The following is a 24,654-nucleotide window of genomic DNA, read 5'->3' on the forward strand; positions in this document are numbered from 1 at the left end:
CCAGTATAAAATTATTTTTTCCTAGTTCAAAAGTTAGTAGTTAACCACAGATAACACTATTTTTTTTTAACAAATCTTCACCTTACTGTTAAAGTATATTCATTTTAAATCCACTTTAGAGCTCTCCACTTAGATACGTTAATTTTAGTTATGATACAAACTATTTCGTTATCTCTGCCCTTCCAATGTGTATGTTCATCTAATACAGTGACGGCGAACCTTTTGAGATTTGGTTGTCAAAATTGTCGCACATCACCAGAAAAACATTTGAATATTAATGGTTTATATTTTGAAACTAAATTATATGTCAAATGGCATTTAAAATTAAAAAAATAATTAAAAGAGGTTTTATACCCGAAATAAAAAAAAATTAAAACCTGTTGTGTATCGGCACTTGATATATATAAATATTTATTCTAATTGTCCCCCTCCTGCTTTGCTAAACTTAATAGACGCTCCTTCAACACTTCTTGCAAGTGGAATTGTTTAAAACGTGTTGTTAGCTGACCTCTACTCGGAGAAAGGAATAGTCCTACTTAATTTCAATTTCTTGTCTCTGCGGACAACACATTGAAGCGGCAATGAGCTCATTTTGCTTCTGGAAATTTCAAGTTTATTTTAAAGCCTTATGGTTTTATTGATATCATGACGATTCAGTACATAGATTGAAATGTCATCTATGTTTATAGATTATATATATCTATATACAAATACGCATATATACATATATTTCCCTTTGTTAACATCATGTATTTCACATCTGAATAGACTACATGAAAACTTAAAAAAATTCTTTTAGTTTCAAATATGACGTTTAAAACAAGCATAAATATGAAAATGTTTTTTCGATATTTTAGGAGACATCTAATCACTACAGCCATCTATCGAAAAATTATGGTTTTATTTTTCCTCAACCATTTATATATGTGACACTTTGATTTTTTGTTAACAAGAAGATGCATGTGTTGTCACGCATTTTGTAAGGATTCGCCATCGTTGATTTAGTGTTACTTCTTATTGGACATACAAGTTTAAGTTCATGCAGCTTCGATTCCTCCAGGTCCCGGCTGTCAATGGGCAAGGTTTCGAACGCCGTACCGTATTGTTTAAACGGTTACAATTATAATAAATGTTTGTATATGTTTGCATTAATATTTATTTTAAGAACTGAACAAATTAAATTATTTAAGTTTTTACCAGAAACTGTGGCCGTAAACAAAGCATTTTTCTAAATGTAATTATAACAAGACACAGATAAATTATGAGAATCTAGTTTTGCTTAACAAAATACGGAAAAACAAAACAGATTTTCTATTTTTTTTGTGCGAATTTGGTTTCGTTCATTCCGTTCAAAAAATATATTCGATTCAAATAACAGCCGATAAAAATGTTTATAAATTTATAATGTTACATATAGTACTTAATATATATATATATATGTTATGATGTTTTTTTACAACAAAAAGTTTAGCTATTATTAATTTTAAAATTGAGAAGTAATATAATAAATGTAAGCATATATTAAAAGTATGATGTAGGAAGATGAACTAATTGTGAAAGACATGTTATAGTGCTACCGAAACCGGTGTACCGCGCCTTAGGTATGTGCGCCGTGAAATGGGAGAAGTGAGGCGGAATCCGCAATTCAGTTTCCTACAGTCCGCTGTCAATGCTCCTTTTCCCTTGACCTCCAACTCCGCTCTCTTAAAGTACGGTACAGCAGTTTCGATAGCGCTATATTTTGATATTTTTTTTAATATAAGTCATGCTTACGTGATGTATATGTATGTATATATATATAGAAGTTTTCATCGAATGGTTTCCATTGTTTTGTTATTCGATTATAAAAGATATTTTAAAATATACATACCAAAATTGGTATCGAATGCATTTAAATTTTAAATAAGGAACACGTTCAGACATTTGGCATTTATTTTAATTTTTTTTAGTTCAAACACCACGATAATTAGTAATAGGAATAAGACATTTAAATAAAAAATTGTTTTTGTAAAGATATCCCAATATTTTTGTAAGAATTTGACGCAAAGGTAGGTCTCTGTTTAGTAATATTGAAGATAACTATTATTCAGAGTGTGTATACTCATAATTATATAATTTGTGATTTGAACGAGCTATTTACATAGTGATAGGCTTGGTGCCAGAATTTATGCAGGTACTTTTCCGATAGCCGGGTGCAAATGTAATTTTATAATAAATAAGCATTTATTTAAAAATGTTAAGAATTCATTAATATTTTTTAATAACCATCACAGAAAAGCCGTTGTCTGGATGAAGGACAAGAATATTGTTACGTACTGTGGATCGTATTCGTTACGTATTCGAAATGAAACACCACTGGTTCACAAGGAATCCTTTATTCACAAATCAGATGGTCACCCTACTTTAACACAAAGTATACTATCGCTTAGTCCAAACTACGTTTCCAAATCGCTCAAGAAATTACTGTCCAAATAACTTGCCAAATCCTCACTTTGTATCACTGATCGTAGATCTTCATCTTATTACTCGAAAAACAACACTGAACTGTTATCATGGGGAGTACACCTATTTATACTACGGATAAAGTTCTTGTAAGTTCGAGATAGTACTCGGTTAGAATTTCCGAGAATTGTACACAAAAAATATGAAAAACTTCAAGGTCTCGCTTGTTCTTGATCCTTGGGTTCAGTGTTAATTGTTTAGAGGGTTCTGTACCTCGTGCTTTGTAACAATATCCTTAATTGTTACACACTAAAATCCATCGATGGTCGTCCACCTTAACTTTTGGAGGGGCCTAAGGAACTTGCTGGTATCAAGACACACCGAGGGGTAGTTGAACCTCCTCTAACATCCTCCCCTTACCTCTTTGAGGTTTGCCAAAAATAAATAAATAATAAATAGAGGAAAAAGAGTAAACAATTCATATGGTAGAAGAGGCGGTCTTTTCACCCGAGGCAATCTCTTCCAGACAACCTTTGGATTGACATGAATAAGAGAGCAGCTTAGGGCAAATACATATTTATTATTATTATACATATATAGAAGCACATCTATACATATATAATATATATATATATATATATATATATATATACATATAAATATACATACATACATAAATATATATGTATAGGTGTGCTTATATATATACATATATATATATATACACAAATATATATATATATATATATATATACACACACACGCATATCTATCTGTACAAGAAAAACAGGAACTGTATATTTTTTATTTTTTTCCCAAATCTAAAAAGAAAAGAGAAAATGTTTTTTATATGAATTCAAAAATAGCGAACATGGTTCAAAACAAACATTTCCTTTTATGATTGTACGAAATATGGTAAAATTACATAAGGCGTTTTTTGCTTGCTCCCGGCTAAAGGAAAAGTACATTTATGTGTTATACCAAAAATATATTAAGGAGCGGATTATGCTCTAACATTGCATTGATACAAACTTTTATAGGTCATGAATATTTTATAACGACATATATAATTATCGATAAAAAAACATACAACCCATATATTATATCGGTATATGCCAATGCATACATATTGTAATTGTGACATCTAATTTTACACATGTGTAATATGCGTTAAAAGCAACGTTTTTATCAGATGCTTAATTCTTTCTTTATTATTATGTGATCAGTCCACATTATAAGAGAGACTCGACTGGTGCCAAAAAAATAGGGGTCACAATTGGGTGAAGGCAAATAATATTTTCGAAAGCTAAGCGATTGTTAGTTGAATATGTAAGTTTCAGTACATCTTCTCAAAATGCCACCGCCGACCTCGTTTGTTCGGATCTGTAGAACTGTGGGGGTCAAGAAAATTGCTTTTTAACACTAAGCATACCGACACTTACTAGGTACCTATTTTTACTATAGCGGGTCCAATGACCCGGTTGTATGTTTCCCGCTTGAATGTATGAAATATAGTTTTAAGGAAGGAAAAAAATATTATAATTAAATAGTACACTGAACATTTCTATTACAAACGCAAAGAACAAAAATTTTTGACTCATTGCTTATGGTATTGTTTACAATTTCAATACAAAACTTTAAATTGGATCATTTGACCCGCTACGGTATGTTTAGTTTTAATCCTGAGAATCGAAAATTTAACCGTAAGCCATCGTTTGAACTTTTTAAGTAAATATATCCGTGGTAATATATATACGAATAATATCAATGCATTTTTAGTAAACAACGTATAAATATATCAAAATGTCTAACTTGCTACAAACCCGTTGTAAGTCGATATAAATATGTATAGAATTCATATCTTTTTTAACTCATATACCATCTTTTATATAAAAAAGATGTTTATTTCTGTAAGATTAGTGTAAGTATATGTATAGAAACATTATAGTATTGCGCCATTTGTAAACTGTACTTTCGTTATTCGCGTACTAAACTGTTATACAAATATAAATAAGAAAATATTTTTCATAAAAATTACTTTTTTTATTATTAACTACCTGTCTCAACAGAGTACTTCCAGAAGTTAAAGACGTCGCTTTCCAATGGAGAAAAATAAATGTAAAATTCTAGGCGTCTATCGCCTGACTTAATGATAATTCGATTGTAAATAAAACTACGTATAAAAAATTAATAAAATTGTATTAAATCTTATATTATAATTATATAACTAAAGAAATCAGTCAATTTTCATAGAAGTCGTTATAATTGGTGACATCATCGAACTGTTGGGGCTGCGAAGGAGGTCGAACGGCGCCTCCGGGGGGCCGATACTGAGGCTGTGGAAAGATTTTCATATTAATAAAACATCTATTTATTTCAAATAACTTCGATATGGTCCCAAGACGATTCAGGTGGACGATCTAATGTTCACGGGAAACTCGACAGAAGTCTTCGTTGGCGTTATAAAAAAATACTGGTTCACTAGTAGAACTATAATGTTGGCTTGTCTTTGTCTCAATGTAGGCTCTTAATGTTTTAAGAATCTTACTGACTGCTACTTGTAAACACATGCTTATTCCATATTCAGTACAACGTATAAAGAGATAGATCTCCCTAGTCTAGCCATAAATTCTGTTACTGTCTGTTTACATACATTAAAAAAAACATTAATTTGGATTTCGAACATTAGCTTCTGCGATTAAAAAAAGACGTCTTTCCCGCCATTATTGTATGTTTTTTAGTTTAGAAGTTATTTGTTTTGAAAATGGAGTGGGGCACAAAAGAGAACAAGATAACAGAAATTGCACTGTACAAAATACGTAAGGAGCCAGCCGACATTTTTGGTACATTGAATAAGTTAGGGATTATACGAATGTTTGTGTATGGCACCATCCAAAGGTTCGCTCAAACCATGTCTGTTGATGAAAGCGAGAGATCCGGCCGGCCGCGGTCTATTCGAACAAACCAGGCGGCCATTAATGCAGTCAAGGCCAGAATTCGTCGAAATACCAAAAGGAAGCAGAAAATCTTTTCCAGAGAATCCCACCGAGGACGTTTTCTCGGATTATCAAACAAGACTTAGGTCTGGGGGCTCACCGGAGATGCACAGGATATGCCTTAAATCAGGCACTAAAACAAAAAAGAGTCGAAAGATCGAAACAGCTGTTGCTTCGATACGCGGACGAAAATCAGAAAAGTGATCTTTACTGATAAAAAAGATTTTTGCAATTGAGGAGCACTACAACAAACAAAATGATCAAGTGTATGCACATAGCTTTAAAGAAGCTTCCGCGGTGGTGGCCAAAGTTTAGCTAGGCTACCGAGGGGTTACAAAACTCCATTTTTGCGAAAAAGGAGTGAAAACTTCAGCCATAGTATATCAAGATACCGTGTGAGAAGCGGTAGTTAAACTACCCAACAACACCTTATTAAAAAACGAAGTGTGGACATTCCAACAGGATTCATCCCTGGGTGCGAACTACCCAAATTTGGTTTGAGGAAAATGTTCCAAATTTCATAAAGGCTCATGATTGGCCTTCTGCTAATCCAGACTTAAACACTTTGGGCTATAAATTGTGGCCTATGCTAGAGGACGTGGCCTGCTCCGAACGTCGCCCAAGTATTGAGTCGCTCAAGAAATCTTTGGAGGCAGTAATGACCAAGTTTCCAATGGAAACCGTTCGTAAATCCATTGACGCATGGCCGGATCGTTCGAAAGCTTGAATTAAAGCTAATGGTGGACACTTTTAATAACTAGTTTAGTACGTTAACATATCTTTTTTACTCTGCATAATTACATATAAAACTTTAAAATATATTTTTTTTTTCAGAAATCATCGGATTATTTTTTGTAACAGAATTTATATCTAGCCTAGGTAACCTTGAAATTTTTGTCGAGTTTTCGAGAATATGGTAGAAATATAACTACAGTCCACAGGATCCAGATAAATTTTGAAACTTTAAATCAAGTAGCAAAAAAGTCGGGAGAACCTCCGATACAGACGGAGGTAGTAAACATCGGAAATCGATTCGTATTAACATTTTGAAATATTTTAGTCTTTTCTTTTCGCATTTTGTTCCATAATTAATGAATTAAAAATGTTAGTAAAGCTCTCCACAAGCCCATGCTTTAGCCAACTTGCTTCTGAAATAAAAGCTAAAACTAATTGATTATTTATCAATTTAAATTTTGCACGTTATGTTATTTACAAGTATTGATATGATTTTTAGTCAAAGATAAATCATGCAATGAGTTATGGGAATTATAAAATATTTACAATGAAACTTACATAATTTATTTAAAGAATTTCTTCTCTCGGAATTAATCATATAACATTGTAAATATTTCTGTCAACTTATGAATTATTTGACATACTGTAGGCATTAGTTATTTAGACATATCAAATATTAAATGTATTTGAAGACTTATTACTACAGTTAATATAGAGATAAATCAACCGCTAGTAAGCATGTGAAAGGGACAGATGGTTGTAGTGATCACCTGTATTCATACACAAACTTAAATGTGCATTTACATTCGCCTACTCTTTTAAAAGATGGGCGAGTAATGTATTTTTTGAAAACGCGTCCAAAAATAAATCTTGCATGTAAACGCGTCTTTACATTGTCTAATTTATAACTTGTAAATTTATTGATATCGACACTGTTGGATACAGTTAAATAGCAACTATATCTCATTTTCTAACATTATACGAGACACAATAAAAAAGGCTTTAAAGTTATTAGCATTAATATAGCAACAAGTGCCATTAAGGTAGTATACTACTTTGGTGCACATTTGAACAGAGATCGACTGTGAAGAAAAATGTATGTAACAAAGTAAATGCATTAAAAAATAATTAAACGCTTTACAGTGCTTGTCATCTTGAGGTGAGTGGTAAGATAGGAGACAGCGCGATTTACAAGACGCACACGAGATATTCAAGAACAGATAGATATATTTATCTACCTCATACATACTATAACTACTGAATTGTAATATTTTTATTACTTTAAAGGCGAATCGTATAATAAATTTAATGATATTGAATCAAACAACTAATACCTACAGTAAGCAATTTTTTTTGTATAAAATTCAATGATAAAAACTACATACAGCCACTAGTGTTGTGACAAGCTAAAAACTATGACATCTGTGTTTTTTTTTCATTAATTTTCTGTCAAAACACTCGTAATTGGATTGTAGTTTAGTGATTGTGAAACGTAAGAAGTGAGGAAAAGATTTGGCGCCGTAAATTATCATAATGAACATAATAATTTTATTGCAATAAATATTATTGTTCATATACAATTTCATTATTCCATTAGTATTTATTTAATTCTTATTATAATAATTTCGGCGCCTTGATTAGTGCGTTTTTAAAGTTAATAGACAATTGTGAATGACTTAATGGTAGAATGTAAACGTTAATATTACAAGTAGGAGCGCTGTTCCTTCAGACGACTTTGATAGATGGCGCTAGCAGTAGATTGCCGCGCGCTATCACATGATTAGGATAGTCGCTTATTATTTTATATGTCACAAACTAATTTACGGTAATTTTACTGCCATTAGTAAATAAGGATGTCTGGTGGAAGGTTTATATTTTAAATACGATACAAAAGTAATTAATGACCGAGAGGGTGGTGTCGTTGGATTTCTCAGTCGCTATGTAGCAATGGTCAGGCATAACACGTTCGTGCGAAAGTTTACGATAGCAATCGTCAAACATTAGTTAATTTAAAAAAAAAATTTCCGTCGTGAAATCAGTCAATCGAAGCAAGCGTACTGCACCATATGTCACAAAACACAAGGCTCCGTTTTGTGCAACTGGACAGAAGGCATTATTAATCATATTTTATCAAATAGGATGACATACTCTGAATGCTCTAAAGTGTCAAATATTACAATTTTTATTAAAGTTTGAATGTATTCCAAATTCAAAACAAATCAAATTATAAATTATGTCTGGAATAATATTTGGAATTGATTAATTAAAATGATTGATAAAAAAAAAAAACTTTCACTGTCTGTATCCAGAAACTTTCCTCGACCTGGTCACCTAGTGGCGGGCGTGCCCACGCAACATCTACCTGCTGCTGTTCACCACTCGAGAAGGCCTATGCCTTGCAGTAAGTGTCTATCACTTGACATGATGAAATCAATAAACCAGAAGTCATTCACAATTGTCCAAGTCAGAAGTGGTGAAAGCTTTACTTATGCGTGCGAGGTATGGATGTAGCATGGTGGTAGTAACGTCACATGTGCGGGCGGCTACCTCGCGGCCCCTGCTGCTGCTAAAACATTCCCACTGGGCTGAGTACAGGTTACCTGAGGCCACCTGACTGCAGCGTGCAGAGGTCAACAACCTCTCAAGACATTGGTGAGCAAAACTGTATGAAATACTCACGTATTGGTTAGTAAACATGCCGGGTATGGGAGTAATATTAATTGGTGACAGATGATGTTATAATATGAATAAACTAGCTTGAGGGTGCTCGCTATGATGAATTTTTACAATTAAGATAATCTTGTTATAACATACTATAGGCTACAAAAACTAGTAACTCTTTTTTTGGCAACTGTGTTGATATCTCTAAATTATGATGTTATAAATTTAAGAATTTTGATACAAACAAAAACTTGTGATAATAAAGTTTAGGAATGAATTGCTCTACAAGTATATTAAGCATGTTGTAAAAGTGGCTACAAAAAAAAACCCATGTGAGTTTGTTCTGGGCTCTTCGCTGATCACAGGGCTTTTGGAACCCTTGTAGCATCTAAAATTGATCACAAAATAGACACGACTAACTTTGTCGTGGCCTGTATGAACTTTTCTGACATATTTAACGTGCGAATGTTCCAAATTCAAATTCAAAATAATATTATTCAAGTAAGCATTTACACGCACAGAATCATTAATTATTTTAATATTATATGCAGCAAGCTACCACTGGCTTGAAATACTGATCTGTCAAGAAAAGCCGACCAGAAACTCAACAGTTGCTCGTTTAAAATTAAATTTGATACTGATTAATATATACATTATAATATCAACCCTGCTAGCTAAAGATCGAGTGGAAAATAATGAACGTACGTAAATAACCATTGTGTACATTTTTATAAAGATGTAAGATGCCATGTTGCCTATGTAAGTGATATAAATGAACCTATTTATATATATTTAATATCATACACTAAACACGGAGCATACTCAAATTAGTTTATTCATATTCAAAAAGTTATTCTGTTTATTATTACCCGCAAAATTTGATGTGCAAATGATTCTCATTAATTTATAAGAAAAGCCATTAAATATTAAAAAGTTAAATAATCATCTAAGTATGAAACTGTTGATCTATATTAACTAACAAAACCAAGCTATTGTGAACGTACTGAAATCATTTTACGTATATTTTTTACTCTGTAATTTTTTTTTAAACTAAAATTAGACAAAAGGTTCTCTGGAAGTACACCGACCGAGTTTTGGGCGACAGACATTACTGAACTAAAATTTTTGAAGTCGTTTTATAAATTTACATTTTTTAAAGTTAATACAACTTATGAATTTATTCATTTAAATAAATAACAGTCAATTACTATACTACTAGTAAAAGCGAAATTTTTTTTTTAATTTTAAAATAGGTTATTAAAAATGTTTACGTCATTTCCTTAAATAATTATGTATGTAGAATGAAATAATTCCGTAAAAATATCTATATGAAATGTATATATGAAAATTGCTTGTCTAAAGTGGCAGTTGGCGAGTCATATCGCTCGTGCAACCAACTGTCTTTGGGTCTGATGGGTTCTCCAGTGGCGACCACAAGCCGGTAGACGCGGCGTGGGAACACCCCCCATGGTCAGATGACTTATATAAGGTCCCTGGAAGCCGCTGGATCCAAGCAGCGCAAGGCCGGTCATCATGGCGACCTTGCTTTGGCAGAAAAAGTTTTGCGGCAGACATAATGATGATGAATTATGTATTATTAATCGCACTTAACACCACTGATTTTTATGTCTACTACATTGTGATAAGATGTCAAGTTTACTTACTTAATTAACCGCAAAGTTTTATGTATCAGTAAGTAAAATAATAGAGCTAGAACTCACAAAATAATTTGACTTTAAGTGTCTGAACTATTTGCTCATTTTGAACAAGGGTTCTTTTTCATAAAATTGTTTGGGAATCCCTGGTAGGGAACCAGGCGAACTAAGTATCAAACTGTCCCATAAAAAGATACATCCAGCATAACATTTGTAAAAACTTTCATTTTCATATATAATTTTTTTAAACTGATTTCAGTACGTTCAAGTACGATTGTATGAATGAATAAAGCCATCTATGTATGTCATATATGTATGAGACTATATACAATAAATTTTGCATCATATAAACCAATTGTAAGCACTAAACAATCAAGATTTTAATTTTCAAAATTAACTTAATGTGTTAGATTTTGTCTGTGTGTGTGTGGATGTGTAAAAATTTAATGTGTTATATATTGTTAGATAAAGGGCGTTCCAATAGGTGTCATTATGGAAACTTTATGCCTGATTGTGTTTGACCTTTTGGGCTCTAAAGACACCTAAATGAGTCAATCGAATATTATTTATTAGTTATACATATCAAATATATTTCTTTAACACTAGATTTACAGACTGAGCCAATTTGAGTCAACATAAATTTGAACTCTGTATATATATATATATATATATCATTGCCACTTGATTTGCTACATTACTACTTACTTTTGTCAGTGAACAGTACAGTGCAGTTGCAAAAAATGTGTTTCAAAAACAGAGTTTTTGAGTAAAAAAATCCTTTCTATGATTTTTTTTGATAATAAACAAATTATTTAAATTGATTTGGAACTATTTTCTTTATCTAATAGAATCAGGCGTTATCTCGCGGAAGTCCATCCTTACTAAGAAAGGGACTAATATATAGCTACTTCCGCTTTGCAGCAGTAGTAGCGCAATGAAGTGCAACGCCCGCCAACCCGCTGATAAATGCACGTGCGGCAAACATTGCCAAACACAACTACCACCGTTCATCTGCTCTACACTTGTTTCACCCCTCCACGAGGTATCCTCAGGAGATGTTAGACCTACCAGTGCCAAACACTGAGTGATTTTTTTTGCCAAAAACAATTCAATTTCCTTGTATGAGTCAAATTGGCTCAGTCAGTAAAAATAGGTATTTAATGAATATACGTAAATCTAGTGTTAATTAACTTTAAAATTGTTTTGTAAATTTTTGAGATGTTATTTGAAAATTTTAATTTTTTATTTTTTAAATTATTTTACCCTTTGCAACAAGACTAGTATAATTTATTATTTTTTTCTCTCAAAAAACTAAGATCAGTGTACCATAAAAGTGTTCCGTCGCTTCTGACCGGTTCAGCCGCGAGTAAAGTACAAAAATAGCGACATACGTAGTGAGGAAGCAAACAAATGCCTTCATTCGTGTGAAATTTGCTGATTATATATATGCGTGTTAATTATTATTAATAATCAGTGTGTTATGTAATCGAGGAATGAACTGGCCCGTCTTGTTACTCCCGTAATACAAATTATGATAAAGCATGACGTGTTTCACTGTAAAGTATTGGTTTTTTATATGGACGTGTTATTTCATACGTTTTATTTTAGATATAGCGTGTGTATATATTATATGTATACAGGGTGATTGATTATAGTTGCAATGCTTCAAAGTGGTGGATGTGTAAGCCATTTCTTACCAAAAATCTACGGTTTTAGAAATCATAAATAACGTAATGATATTCAGTTAAATAAAATTAATTATGGTTAATTTTTCCTTGGAGACATTGTTATTAGTTAAACAATAAATAATTTTAACATATTTCAGACTAATCACTTTGTATAGGTGATTATTGTAAAAATTCTTAAGCTTTTTACTTACATTTAAAATCTCACCCTTTTATGCTTTTAAACCAATTACCAACCACTCTGTAATTACTTATGTAACTTGGGTGTAAATATACGTATTTGTGAGTGTACGTGTGTGCGTTTAAGGTAACTATGTCTTTGTTTGCGTACATGTTCACATGTGTGTATCTATGAGGGTGCATGTACGGTGAGCATATAAGTGTGTGTGCGTGTTACCTGCTGCAAGAGGTTGCGCAGCCCCTGGTTGACAGGCTGCATCACGCGCGGCATGTGACCGCCGCCGCCGCGCAGCTGCTGCTGCAGTTGTTGCTGCAGCTGCTGTTTGCGCTGCTGCTCCTGTGACGTCATCACTTATTGACTACCATCGTGAATTATACAAGGTTGTGAAATTCACAGATATTTTATCGGAGTTTTATCCTATCTTAGATAATGTAACTTATGATGTTTTGAAATAACTTTATAGAATTACACACACTAAGTATAGTTTTTTTTATAAATTATCATCATCATATTAGATGGGCGAAGTTCGCCATGAAGACTGGTCTCCCCACATCCAGTAACTTCTCGCAACCTTGACTAGCTGGTAGGAAGACCTACCCACGCCGCGTCTACCGGCATTACTTTATAAAATGTTTTCCAACATTTATATCTGCTTCTTTGACCTTTTACGACAAGTTTCATATTAATTTATGCAAGCAATCTATTAATTTTGAATGTCAAATATAATGTACAATATTGGTAATCAACACTTCTTATACAAAGTAAATGTTATTCAATTAAAACTATTCCAATATTAATAATTAGGTCGTAAAACTGATGATGCGGCGGGAGGCGGAGAAGCATCGGCTGATCCGTTCCGTAAAGGAACTCATACTTTTTTACCGTTCCCCACCCTGCTGCGTTTTAATGGCACTATAATCATTTTGTAGCATGCTAGCGCTTTATTAATATAAAATTCATCATGATCTATATTTACAACTTACGTTATTAGCTTCTGTATTGTCATCAATTACATCTGATTAAAGCGAAATGACTGACCTCCAGCTGTTTATAATGCTGCTCTTGTTGCTGGGCGGCGTGAAGGTGCGACATGATGTCCATCTGCGACTTGAACTGCGCCTCCTGTTGGTGGGCGGCCTCCAGCGTCTGCTGCAGGTGTTGGATCTTTTCCAGGTTCTGCTGACGAGCTGCCTCAAGCCCGTCCAGCTGCGTGACAGGTCTCGGGCCTTTGCCGCCCACACCCACTCCCGAGACGCCTCCAACTTGTCCGCCCATTGTGTTACCCATCATCATATTCTGACGGAAAACGATGATTTAAAACAAAAAGTTACGTATAACACACGCTATACTCACAATCATGTAGGAATTTCTTATAATAATAGACTGATAAATATTAACGGTTTTCAATTTACACCAAACATCACCACAGCCTTCTAGTCTGGAAGACCTTTTCCGGAAGACTTTCGGCAAATATTTTAGAAGTATATTTTTTAAAGAACGGAAAAACAAAAAGTTTTAAACAAAGCCTTTGTATCTATTTCCAACCATCTTGTATTAAGTGATCGCTCCGAAATATATAATATAAAAACAACAAGTTAATACTTACTGGCAGTACAAAGTCTATACTGAGCAATTATTATTTTTAATATTATATGTAATCAGAATTTTGAAAACTCTTTTTACTATTATATTATCATTACGTTATTTATTATAACTGAGAACATTAATTCTTGGATAAGGTGGTACCATACATCAAGTCCACAACTTCATTGTACGTAAAAAAATAATAATTATTATTTTTTAATATATAATTAAATTCACCTGTGTATGTTGCTGCATCTGCGGCTGGACCATGCCCTGTCCGCCGGAGGGGCCGGTCAGTTGTCCGACCACGCCCACTCCTAGCGCCCCGCCTAATGCGCTGCCGCCCATCCCACTTGAGGACATCCCGGCCGTGGGCATGCCACCTGTGCCTATATATATACAAATTGTAACTACCACTTGAATCCATGATTTGCTATATTAAAAAATAACTTTATATTTCTAAGTTTGGTAGACTTTGTTTTACAAAGATCCTCATGAAGGCTCAAGATTGCCTCAAGAGGAATGTGCACTCCACACAGACTACACGAACAGCAACATAGATTCAACCAGGTAAGCCTTGTCTTAACTGCCTCCTCCTACATCAGAGTGTCTAATATAGGTTCGGAAACCTGAACGCTTTAGTTTATATTATAAACCGAAATTACACAGATCTTTCCATTTCCTATGAAGCTGTAAAAACCTTAGGACTAACAGCACAAACATCCCGAAACAGAGAAATATAGCGGGCTACATAGCTCGAAGAATTGCTCGTCTGTGAAAATGGGAGGGGTTGTGTCTTTTCTATGATAATTTAAAATACGCTCAACGGACCACCCTGTATAAAACCTATTAAAGATAGTCGGTAGCTTAAACTGAATGGTTTCGTATAAAAGAGATGTACGTACTCACCTGCCATGGTCGCGGTGGACATGCTGCCGCCCATAGCTCCCGCGGCGCTTACGTTCGCTGGCAGCTTGTTCATTATCTGAGTTATTTTCTGTTGCTGGATCACCTACCAAGACAAACATTTATATAAAGTAAATTCCAAAACTATGTTTTTTGTATATTCAATATATATAAAACAATCATCATAGACGAGTTCAACCTAATTCTTAATTTGATTCTAGATTCTATCAATTTGCATTTTCTGGCATTTTTCTGGCACTTTTCAACTTTTCTGGCATTTTTCTCAAGCTATATACAAGTAATCACTGTAAATGATCCAGATTGGATGATAATATAAACAAATAAATATATCCCAAAGAGTGTTTGGGTAATATTAGCTGGAGAATTATATTCAAGATAAAGTTCAGCGGAACTGGATCATAAACGATCACTAATATACTAGCCGTAATAAACGAAAAAATTTAAAAAGTTTTATTGAGTAAGTGCAATCCTTTTGTATGTACTGTAGAAATATGAAGTGCAGAAGTGTTGTGGTTTTGGTAAAGTTTTTTTTCGCACTATGGCATAAACAATTATCTTAATTGTATAATCCATATGTTTTTTTTTATGTTTTTTTTTTACTATGTTTTTCAAAATCAGATAATCTAATATTAATGGTTATAACACTTTCTGTATAATTAGTACATATATAATTAGTTTCGTTTTTCTATTTATGTTGTTGCAGATGTGTAAAATAGTAATAAGTAAGAGAACACAAACTCACCTTCCTAAGTCTATCAACGAATGTCGCTTGATTATTAGGAATAAAACCTAGGTAAGCCTTCTTGTCTGGCGTGTACAGAAGAATCAGCACCTTGATGTCGCACTGAGGTGGAGATGGCATAGGAGAGAAGTGCACGCACCCGGCCTGCGAATTAATTGCTCAATTGTACAGAACAGAATATATATAAACAAATAAAAATAAAAACTATACATTTGAAAATTAAACACTTCTTTGGTATCAAGCAAAGCAAACTACTTTTCTAATAATGCTTTGAATTGGTACATACGAAAAATAATAGCTATAAATTTATTCAAGCGTGTTATTGGGGGCTACTTGTTCCCCATCTTATTTTTTGGACAGGGATATAAACCTTCCTATTTTCTCTCCCTCTCTCGTCCTTAACAATTTCTCTTTTTCTTCACTCTTTCATCCTTCATATTTTCTATCATTCTCTCAGCATTCATTTAAATTACATTCACGCATCGCCTCCCATTCTCGCCACATTTCTTGTTACACGGTTTTTTATTCTCAATTACATCACCCACCACCCTGCAACCCAACGGCAAGAAAGTGTGGTGCACCATCTTTAGGATATAGTTGACTTTTATCAATCCTGTGAACTGTAAAATAGGTACAAATTTTGGTTTGATACTCACAAAGCCGTTAACCATGACCTTAGTAAGGGCATCCAATGCTTCATTAGGTTGCAAGTGGAACAGCACCGACTTGCTGTCCTTCAGATACTGGCCTCCGATGTTGCTGATAAGCTGCTTAGGCATCAGCTGCATCAGCAACTTGTTCGGCCATGTGTCGACCTTTAACTCAGGCTCAATGTCTTTAGAATTTGCTGACACCTGTCAAATAATAAAATATAGTAACAATAATCATTTCCATCATCATCATTGGGACGAGTAATTTTTTGAGCTACGTCGGTGAACTTGGTTATCCGCTTGTAATATTAAATATTATTTATATTATTAATATATTAAGTCGGACGTGTTACTCTGACTGCATTGCACATAAAGCCACTTCCCCATCCTTTCCAATAGCTATAGCGAAGAGACGAGTGACTTCCAGTACGATTATGAATAAACGCACCTCCGTCAAAGTAATCCAGTGCAATATAGACAATTGTAAAGGTACGCTCCTGGAATTCATTCCCTACGTTGTGGCAGGGAAGTATTACATTTCTTTAGTGTCCGAGCCATATGTAGGTTTAGCTTACTTTGTTAATAACATCACAGGTACACTAATCTTCAACTTTCCTACTTCCACCGGCATTAACGTATGATTGAGTAAAAGTTTTAAATTGTATTATTTATATGTATAAATTTGAGCTGTATTTACCCATAAGAAAAATTGTAAATAATTATCAAACGCTGTCGTGACAAGCAGCTAAAAGAAGAAAAATCCGTATCAAATAGCGGCAATATCTCTCCCAACTGTCTGCTTTCATTAAACGGAAAATATATATTATAAACAAAACACTATCGATTCAAATTAGAATAAAAGAAACAAACCTGACACGGCAGATGTTTCGTGACCTTTTGTTGGTCACCGGGAGCCTTGCCCTTCTCCATCCACTCGAGCACGCCACTCCAGATGTAAGTACGCTGGAGGGGTTGAGCACTGGTGCCCGAGGTCGACGGGCCCGGCGTGAGCATGCTCGGCATACGCTGCATGTTAGTCTAACAACAAACATAATTATACACATATACTTTTTTTAAAAAAATAAATAAAATAGGCTATAACACCGTATTTGATCATTATTTCTTTGATAATTGTTGTTATATACACAGTATGTTCATCGGTATTTTTCGAAATAGTTTGTTTTGATGAGGATAAAGGATCAAGGTATATTTATCGGTGGGCCAAATTTAATTTATAATTTTTTTACGAGTTGCACACAACTGAGTATATAAAAAATAACGATTTGATACAGAAATTTTAATGCAAAATAAAAATAAACAATAAAAGAATAGCAAAACGGAATAACTTTAAATTTTTAAACAGAAATTTGTCACTGTTGTAACTGGAATTGATGAGCTACGCGTCTCTGTCTTGATTGGTGGTCATTTTTGATTAATTTCATTTTGTAAAATAATTTTTTGAAATCATTCGTATTCCTAACAGGGACATTATTTTTGGTCAAAAGCTGAAATTCCTCAGTGCTTACATAATTATTCTCAAAAATGTCGATGTTTACTGAGACAGATATATTTCTAGATATCGATTTAAAAATATATTTTCTAATAAATGATTTACAATCAAAATATTCGATATTATGAATAATCGATATTATTTTGCATGTCAATCATTTTCAATTCAAAGTCATCGGGAACTAATTAATTTTATAGAAATTGATAAACGGGAGAAAATCGATAAAATGAATTAAATTTTAAGACCGCTTGATTAGCAGCATTAACGTTTATCGGGCCGCATATTGCTCATTTCTGATCTAGATCATAGGTTCCTAAACTTTTTCTCATGGAGGAGCACTATTATATTTAGCTGGTTCTGGTGAACCTTCTGCAGATACATTTCTACCAAATTCCCGAAATTCTATAAAAATGTGAAGATTACATTAAATTAGATACAATGGAAATTTGCTTTGCGGAGTTCCAAGCAAGAATTAATAGTTCCTCCCTTTGCATGTCTAAGCTTGTACTAAACATGGAATATGCAAGTTTTTACAAGTAACAGTCGCTGGGCTTCATAAAATATATCTGCCAACTGTTAATAAGTGTGCGGCGTGCGCACAACACTAACTTCACTGTCTCCGCATTACGACCAACTAGCGGCAGATGAACGAGGGTCATACACGGGTGCGGAGGGGGGGCCAACAAAACCAGCTCCCAGACGGCTGGCGCACGCGATGACGCGACCAGACTGCGATAGACGCCAGAGGCAAGCCACTAGCTGATTTATTTATATAAAAGAAATGATCTTTGGTTGTATTTCTTTTTTATCGGTTGACGTGCACGTCATTGTAAAATGTATATAGCTTATAAAAGTTTGTATTGATATAATGCGAGTGAGGGTCCGCTCGAACTACCTTAGAAACTAAGAATTGAAATGGTTGAAGTAATTACCTGAGCAGCATGCGCGGGTGGGGGTGGAGGATAAGAAGGCTGAGCCAGTTGGGTAAGCAGCGCGGAGTTGTTGGCGTAGATGGGCTGGCGCTGGCTGAGGGGTGGAGCGAGCCATCCAGCGCGCACGGCGGCCGCTCGCGGGAACTGCGCTGCAGGCCCGCGGGGTGGTGCAGCGGTTGCTCGCGCTTGGCTACACAAACAGGTCGCAAAAAGTTAATTCAAATTCAAATTAAATTTCAAGTAGGCATTAACTTGCATTTTTGGATTGACAATTATTTTAGCAATATAAGTAGTAAGCTACCACCGGCTCTAAAAAATCCTGATTTGCTTGTTGATTAAATTAAACTTAACAATATGTGATATATACATTATAACATCAACCCTACAAATGAGTCACAAAACTAAGTTCTACGCATTTCAATCAACTAAAATCTTTTAAGTGAAAAATTAGTTAACCTAGTGAACAAAAGTTTCTCATGTCATGTTACATCTTATGTTCATTTAAGAATTAGTATTGCATCCCCCACAGATTATTTTTTTAAATGTTAGAATCTGGTTTGATATCTATATATGTAAAACATATTATTTTATGAAACCAAAAAATAAACTAGAGATAACTTTAACTCACATTTTAAACTATAAAAATGTTTTGTATTTATGCAATGGGAATCCAAATAGTTTAGTAAAATTAAAACAATGGAAACATTAACCATATAACTGCAAATTTTATATTTACAAAATAGCATATTTTAATTATGATATTAAGAATTATACCAAGATAGTATAACAAAATGGAGTTACCAATTTAATCTAAATGTTTGTAGTTTTATCGTGTAATTACCTACTTAAATTAAAAAATTAGAGAAAATATGATGATTTTCTAAAGCGTGACCAGTCGTGGAAAACCGTGCGGCTGCTTGCCACCACCGTCAGGGAGGGTACCGATCTGCGGTGAAAAGTCATACCAGAATTTCTGCCCACTACCCCTTTTTATTTTATATATATATTTCTTTTTTTAATTGCTGAGTTAGCTGTTTGATTCACCTACTACACGCTGGGCAGTGAACTGCTAAGTAAATTATTTATTTTTAAAGTTATAATTTTTAACATGTTTACAAAATCATATGCTTATAGTTACACTAATGTCAGCTACATCAATATTATAGCTTCAAGGTTATTAATAAAATGAAGTTGGATTGGAGATAACAAGTAAAACTTTTTAAAGCAACTACAGCCAACTATAGATTGTTATATAGCATTTAGTAAATAACTGACAAAATGCTATACAGCATACAATGTAAAAATTTGGTTAGCAAACTATTTATACTAATTTAAATGTGAAGATGTGAATAATAGTTTGACATAAACATTTTTTAAGTCAGAACTTTCACATGCCTAATTTGCAGGTTCTGCGAATTGAAGGGACAGGGCGCAGAGGGTGTCTAGCCTAAGACCTCTTTTAAGCCTGCTACCTAATATTATTTCACCGGATTGAAAGGTCACTAGGCTATTAGATCGTATCTATAGACCCTCCATGTTAGTAACTTATTATTGTCAAAATATAAAGTATGTCACCTGTACATGTCTGGTTGTATGTCTGGTGCCGGAGGTGGTGCAGGGCTGGGGGGACGCTCCTTCAGGCTGTACCCGCGCATTAACACCAGATGCCTTGGGTCCTGCATAACAGTCACATAAATCATTCTTCTTTTCAAGCCAAACACACTATAACAGGTTTGATATAACTTTCTCTATACTACATATTAGTACTATTTTCCAAACAAATAAAAAAATACATAAAGTAATTGTTATATGGGCAACAGTGTGTTTGTTTTACAACACATACGTGTGTGAAACCCCTAAACATACTATAACATAATTTTAAAATTTTAAGAAGTCATATCACTGTTAATATTGCTTATTTGGCCATAAAGCTTGTAAATAAAATACTCTAACAAATGTGTTAACAATATCAATGAAAATAGACACAAAAAAAATTCATCAAGATTTTATTGTAGGTTGAAGTCAATTCAGGGATCCTTGTTTTAATTATTATGTAATTTATTCCTTATATTATAGAAGAGGTTGATTTAGTAATAATACCTTAGCATAGTTTCTCTGTTGCGCCTGATGGAGCTCCCCGCCAGCATGCTCATATAACGCCAACAATGCCGGCAACCTTTTGGCAGATGCTATCGAGAGCTGCGCGCCCCTCTCGCTCACCAGACGTGCAGCTTGTTCAATAGTCGCCGGAGCACCTGGAATAATAATTAAAATGTAATATTAACTAAGTTTAATTTCATGAACATAGTCTCACTTATCAAAGCTGAGACAAACTGAACAGCTAACATATATAGGTGGTAGCAAGGTGATTGATAAGTCCTTAAAATTTAAAATTGGTGAAGACTAATGGGAGTCATTTTAATAACCATTAGTATAAAAAAGATTAAAAATTAAAGAGAAGGAAACCCATTATATGTATGTATTTTTATGTTTATTAGTTTACAGTAAAGAGAAAAGAAATTCTTATTCTAAGTACTGAAATGAAATGAACTGAAAAAAACTGCAATGTTCGAGAATTTGTCAAAGATATGAGATGGTTGGATCATTAGTGTAGTCATTTTACATAGCCATTTGTTCAGAACTACTGTCTTGCTTACTCATTAGTAAGATTGGTCTTGATATCTTTTGGGGGATAATTCAGATATAGTATTTCAGATACATGTTGCCAAGCTTACTAAATAACGAAAACGCCGGAAACGTGAACAGACGACATAGTGAGTTTTTTTTATGGCCACCGTTATTGGGGGCTTGTTTAGGGGAGACACCCCTATCTTGTTCAGTGCAGGGAGACACTCCTATCTTGTGCTCTATTTCCAATCTTCTTAAGACCATTCATATGGTCTTCTGACATACTTCACATAATCTTACATGTTCATCCATTTTTAGTTTTCTTCTTTTCATCACCTTTCATCCTTCACCTCACTTCTCAAATACCACAGGGTTCTTATCTTTTTTTTTGTCACAATTTATTAAGTGCTCAAAACCATATTTACTAATTAAATTTGTAGATATTATTACTGTTGGTATCACATTTAATTTTATTTATTCTAATGTGACATAAATCAGGATTGTGGGAAGTTATTGGATACAGGCAGCATAAGACTGGACATCATAACCTTGCAGTGGGCATCTATCAGCTGATGTGATGATGAGCTTATGAAATATAAAAATAATACAAACCAGGTGGAACAAGTCCTCCAGCATAAGCCGAGTAAGGAGGTGAACAACACAACAACAAAATGTGCATTGGCAGATCAGTACGTCCCAACTCTTCGAAGCATGATAATGCTGCTGTCAACGCCTCCGTTACACAAGCACGACTTTCTGCATGACCACCTATGTACCTATAGAATTAGTCTATTGTTAATAACTTATACATCAAATATAAAACAACTTCAAAACATAATATTAATCTTTATTCATGATCACATATATTTTTTTTTCAACTTTAAATGAAAAACTTAAAGGCAATGCATTACAACATGCTTGGCTACTCTTGTTTATGTGCCACTTGCTACCAGTTTTAATATTATTAAAACCGCCACCTAAAAAGTCTACCCCATTTTCTTTTTTCCTTTTTTTTGTAACAATTCATTTTTCAAAACAATTTTTTTTTGTAATAATTAATTTTTACAATTTTTCAACCTTTCTTATTCTTTTTATAACATTCATTGTTCTTGCATGTTTCCTTATATTATCTATTCAGATTCTATCAAATGGTTTTATCTCTAAAATACTTTTTTCGATGTTTGAGGTTTTATATTGAATGGTTTGTGCGACTGCCAAGTTTATTTAAATGTAATTGAATGGCTGCTGCATCATGACATAGATATTTAATTAACTTTATAGCATATTTATACTTAATTCAGCTAAAAACATACCTAATTATGTATCCTGAAATTTTTTTTACACCTTAAGACCAGTACCACAGAATTCAAAGGCACTGATGGTTATGACAATAAAAACTCTATTGCAGCATAACTGTATAACTGCTCAAATAATAAGCCAACAAGGGAAGTAAATAAATATAAAACAAAACTTACTACTATTCTACTCCCATGAACTCATACATTATGAAAAAAATAATACAAATGAGAATTTTACCATTTATAATCGTGATCTATAACTATATGCACATATCAGAGAAAATACTAACTGTATTTTATCCACAGTTTCAAGAACATTTTGTGGGCAAGTGAAAGGGCCAAATGTTAAAACTGGAAGACCAGGGTGGCAGTCTGCAGCTTTATATGCTACAATGCCGTAAACAGAACCACATCCAGCACCTTCTTCCAATGCACCACCATGGAAGTACCTGGGAGAAGTGTTTTCACATATATATATACATACACATAGTAGTAATTAACTGTAAAGAATTTTCTTGATAGTAGTTTAACTTATATACAATTAAATGCAATAGTCATTTCTGTACATTTCCATAAAATATTTACTAAAATTATATTGATCTTAACGGTTGACCTAAAAATTTTGGGTGACAGGCATTAAAAAGTCACACAGTCCTGACACCAAGACATACTCAAGTTTACCGACAATGCAATGACTGCACACCATCAGCATTACCATTTATTAACCAACTGGTGTCATTGGAAATTGGGCTTGGTTATATATAGTAGGGAATGTCAACCCTTGATCATACTAGATAGAAATGTTACTGATGTTTATTCTGCCACTTCCTATACCAGTGCCAACTTTTCCGAAATTGTGGTAGTGATGTTAGCCAGGCCATAACAGTTGCTATGGTCAGTTGACCAAGGTGAGGCTCGGCTCTCTCAGAATCCCTTGAATTGGAATACTAAGGAAGTATTAGCCTGATAGGGGCCCATAAGCATAGTCACTCTATGGAGCAAACCGTTATTTATCTAATAGCTCCGTGGCCACCCAATTTGGGCGAATTATAGTATGTAGTGGCACAAGCCAAGTCTCCCCTAGGAACACTTCAGCTTTTTCAGAAATTTTGCTAGATGCCCTGCCACCTTGGAACTGCGAAATCTGTTAATGCTCTTTGAGCAGTACAACAAAAACTGTTACTAATTTTTTTTAACAATGACTTAAGTATAATTACTCTTAATAGTACGCGAAATTTTTTTTATATAAACATTTATTTTCATTGGAATGAAATGTCAATTTAAAATTTAAGAATGACTTTTACAAACATTTTATAAATGAATCATTAAAACAACCTGTCAATTCAAGAATGAATTATGACAACGAAGTATTCATAATATTTAACATTAATTTACAGTTAGAGTTGAGAATATTACAGTATTCCATACATAATAAGACTTTAAAATTACTGTTCAATAATAAATTACAATTTGGCCAAAATACATGTTTTGCAATAATGCACATACACATGACAGATAAGTAATTGAAATTACAAAATAATTACATTTTTTACGCTTATTTGATTATTTTATTGAGACGTATTAAACCTACTTTTATTTGATCGAAGAGGGTATTTTATACGAGTTTTGCATTTTAATTGTTAATAACCTAAATAAGTTAACCATTACATAATAAAGACTTACTCTAAAGTAGGAACTATATAATTTGTCTTCAATTCATTAATATAAGCGCTGTTTGCAGCGGTTGCTTCTATAACAAATATAACTTCGGCCTGTATAGGTGTTTCTGGTGCGTTGACTACCATTTTTAAATATTAATAAAACGTCAACAGGTCAATAAAAGTTTTAATACATTCATATTTTAATTTAAATTTTGAATAAAATATTTATGCACAATATATTTGTTTGCTTTGTTGTTGTGTTGCCTAATGTGGTGACATTTTATTTGACAATGACACAACGAGTGCTGACCGCCGTTGGTTACTTGATAGACCAAAGAGAAAGCATAGACTTATTTTCGTGACGAAA

At 33.6% G+C, this 24,654-nt stretch overlaps 1 protein-coding gene across 3 annotated transcripts; it reads right to left on the bottom strand.

Annotated features, from left to right (window-relative positions):
• Positions 1 to 4,624: 4,624 nt before the first annotated feature.
• On the bottom strand, positions 4,625 to 24,596 carry LOC137925436 (mediator of RNA polymerase II transcription subunit 25-like). 3 transcript variants are annotated; one of them, XM_068768874.1, is made up of 15 exons: positions 24,310 to 24,596; positions 22,917 to 23,075; positions 21,941 to 22,104; positions 20,801 to 20,955; positions 20,276 to 20,376; positions 18,701 to 18,890; positions 17,129 to 17,296; positions 16,265 to 16,462; positions 15,609 to 15,752; positions 14,849 to 14,951; positions 14,177 to 14,328; positions 13,394 to 13,651; positions 12,572 to 12,691; positions 8,660 to 8,736; positions 4,625 to 4,778 (listed from the first exon to the last, which is right to left on the bottom strand). In XM_068768874.1, exons 1-14 carry the CDS (start codon positions 24,429 to 24,431, stop codon positions 8,701 to 8,703), a joined length of 2,070 nt encoding a protein of 689 aa, XP_068624975.1. In that variant the 5' UTR covers positions 24,432 to 24,596; the 3' UTR covers positions 4,625 to 4,778; positions 8,660 to 8,700. The 3 variants fall into 3 exon arrangements, with proteins under 3 accessions (XP_068624975.1, XP_068624974.1, XP_068624973.1); XM_068768873.1 differs by having other exon boundaries at positions 8,660 to 8,739; XM_068768872.1 differs by lacking the exon at positions 8,660 to 8,736.
• Positions 24,597 to 24,654: the final 58 nt, after the last annotated feature.

Source organism: Battus philenor, unplaced genomic scaffold, assembly GCF_028537555.1.
Source record: "Battus philenor isolate CCGP_79_NKW_IND1 unplaced genomic scaffold, ilBatPhil1.0.hap1 SCAF_27, whole genome shotgun sequence".
Classification (NCBI taxonomy): Eukaryota; Metazoa; Arthropoda; class Insecta; order Lepidoptera; family Papilionidae; genus Battus; species Battus philenor.

Bases quoted from the DNA above. Each gene is read 5' to 3' on its own strand.
- LOC137925436 (XM_068768872.1), bottom strand. From the start codon at position 24,431: ATGGTAGTCAACGCACCAGAAACACCTATACAGGCCGAAGTTATATTT. The intron at 20,956-21,940 runs GTTTGTATTATT...TTATTATTCCAG, and splicing joins TGGAGGACTTGTTCCACCTG to GTGCTCCGGCGACTATTGAA. The intron at 12,692-13,393 runs GTCAGTCATTTC...ATGACGTCACAG, and splicing joins AGCATTATAAACAGCTGGAG to GAGCAGCAGCGCAAACAGCA.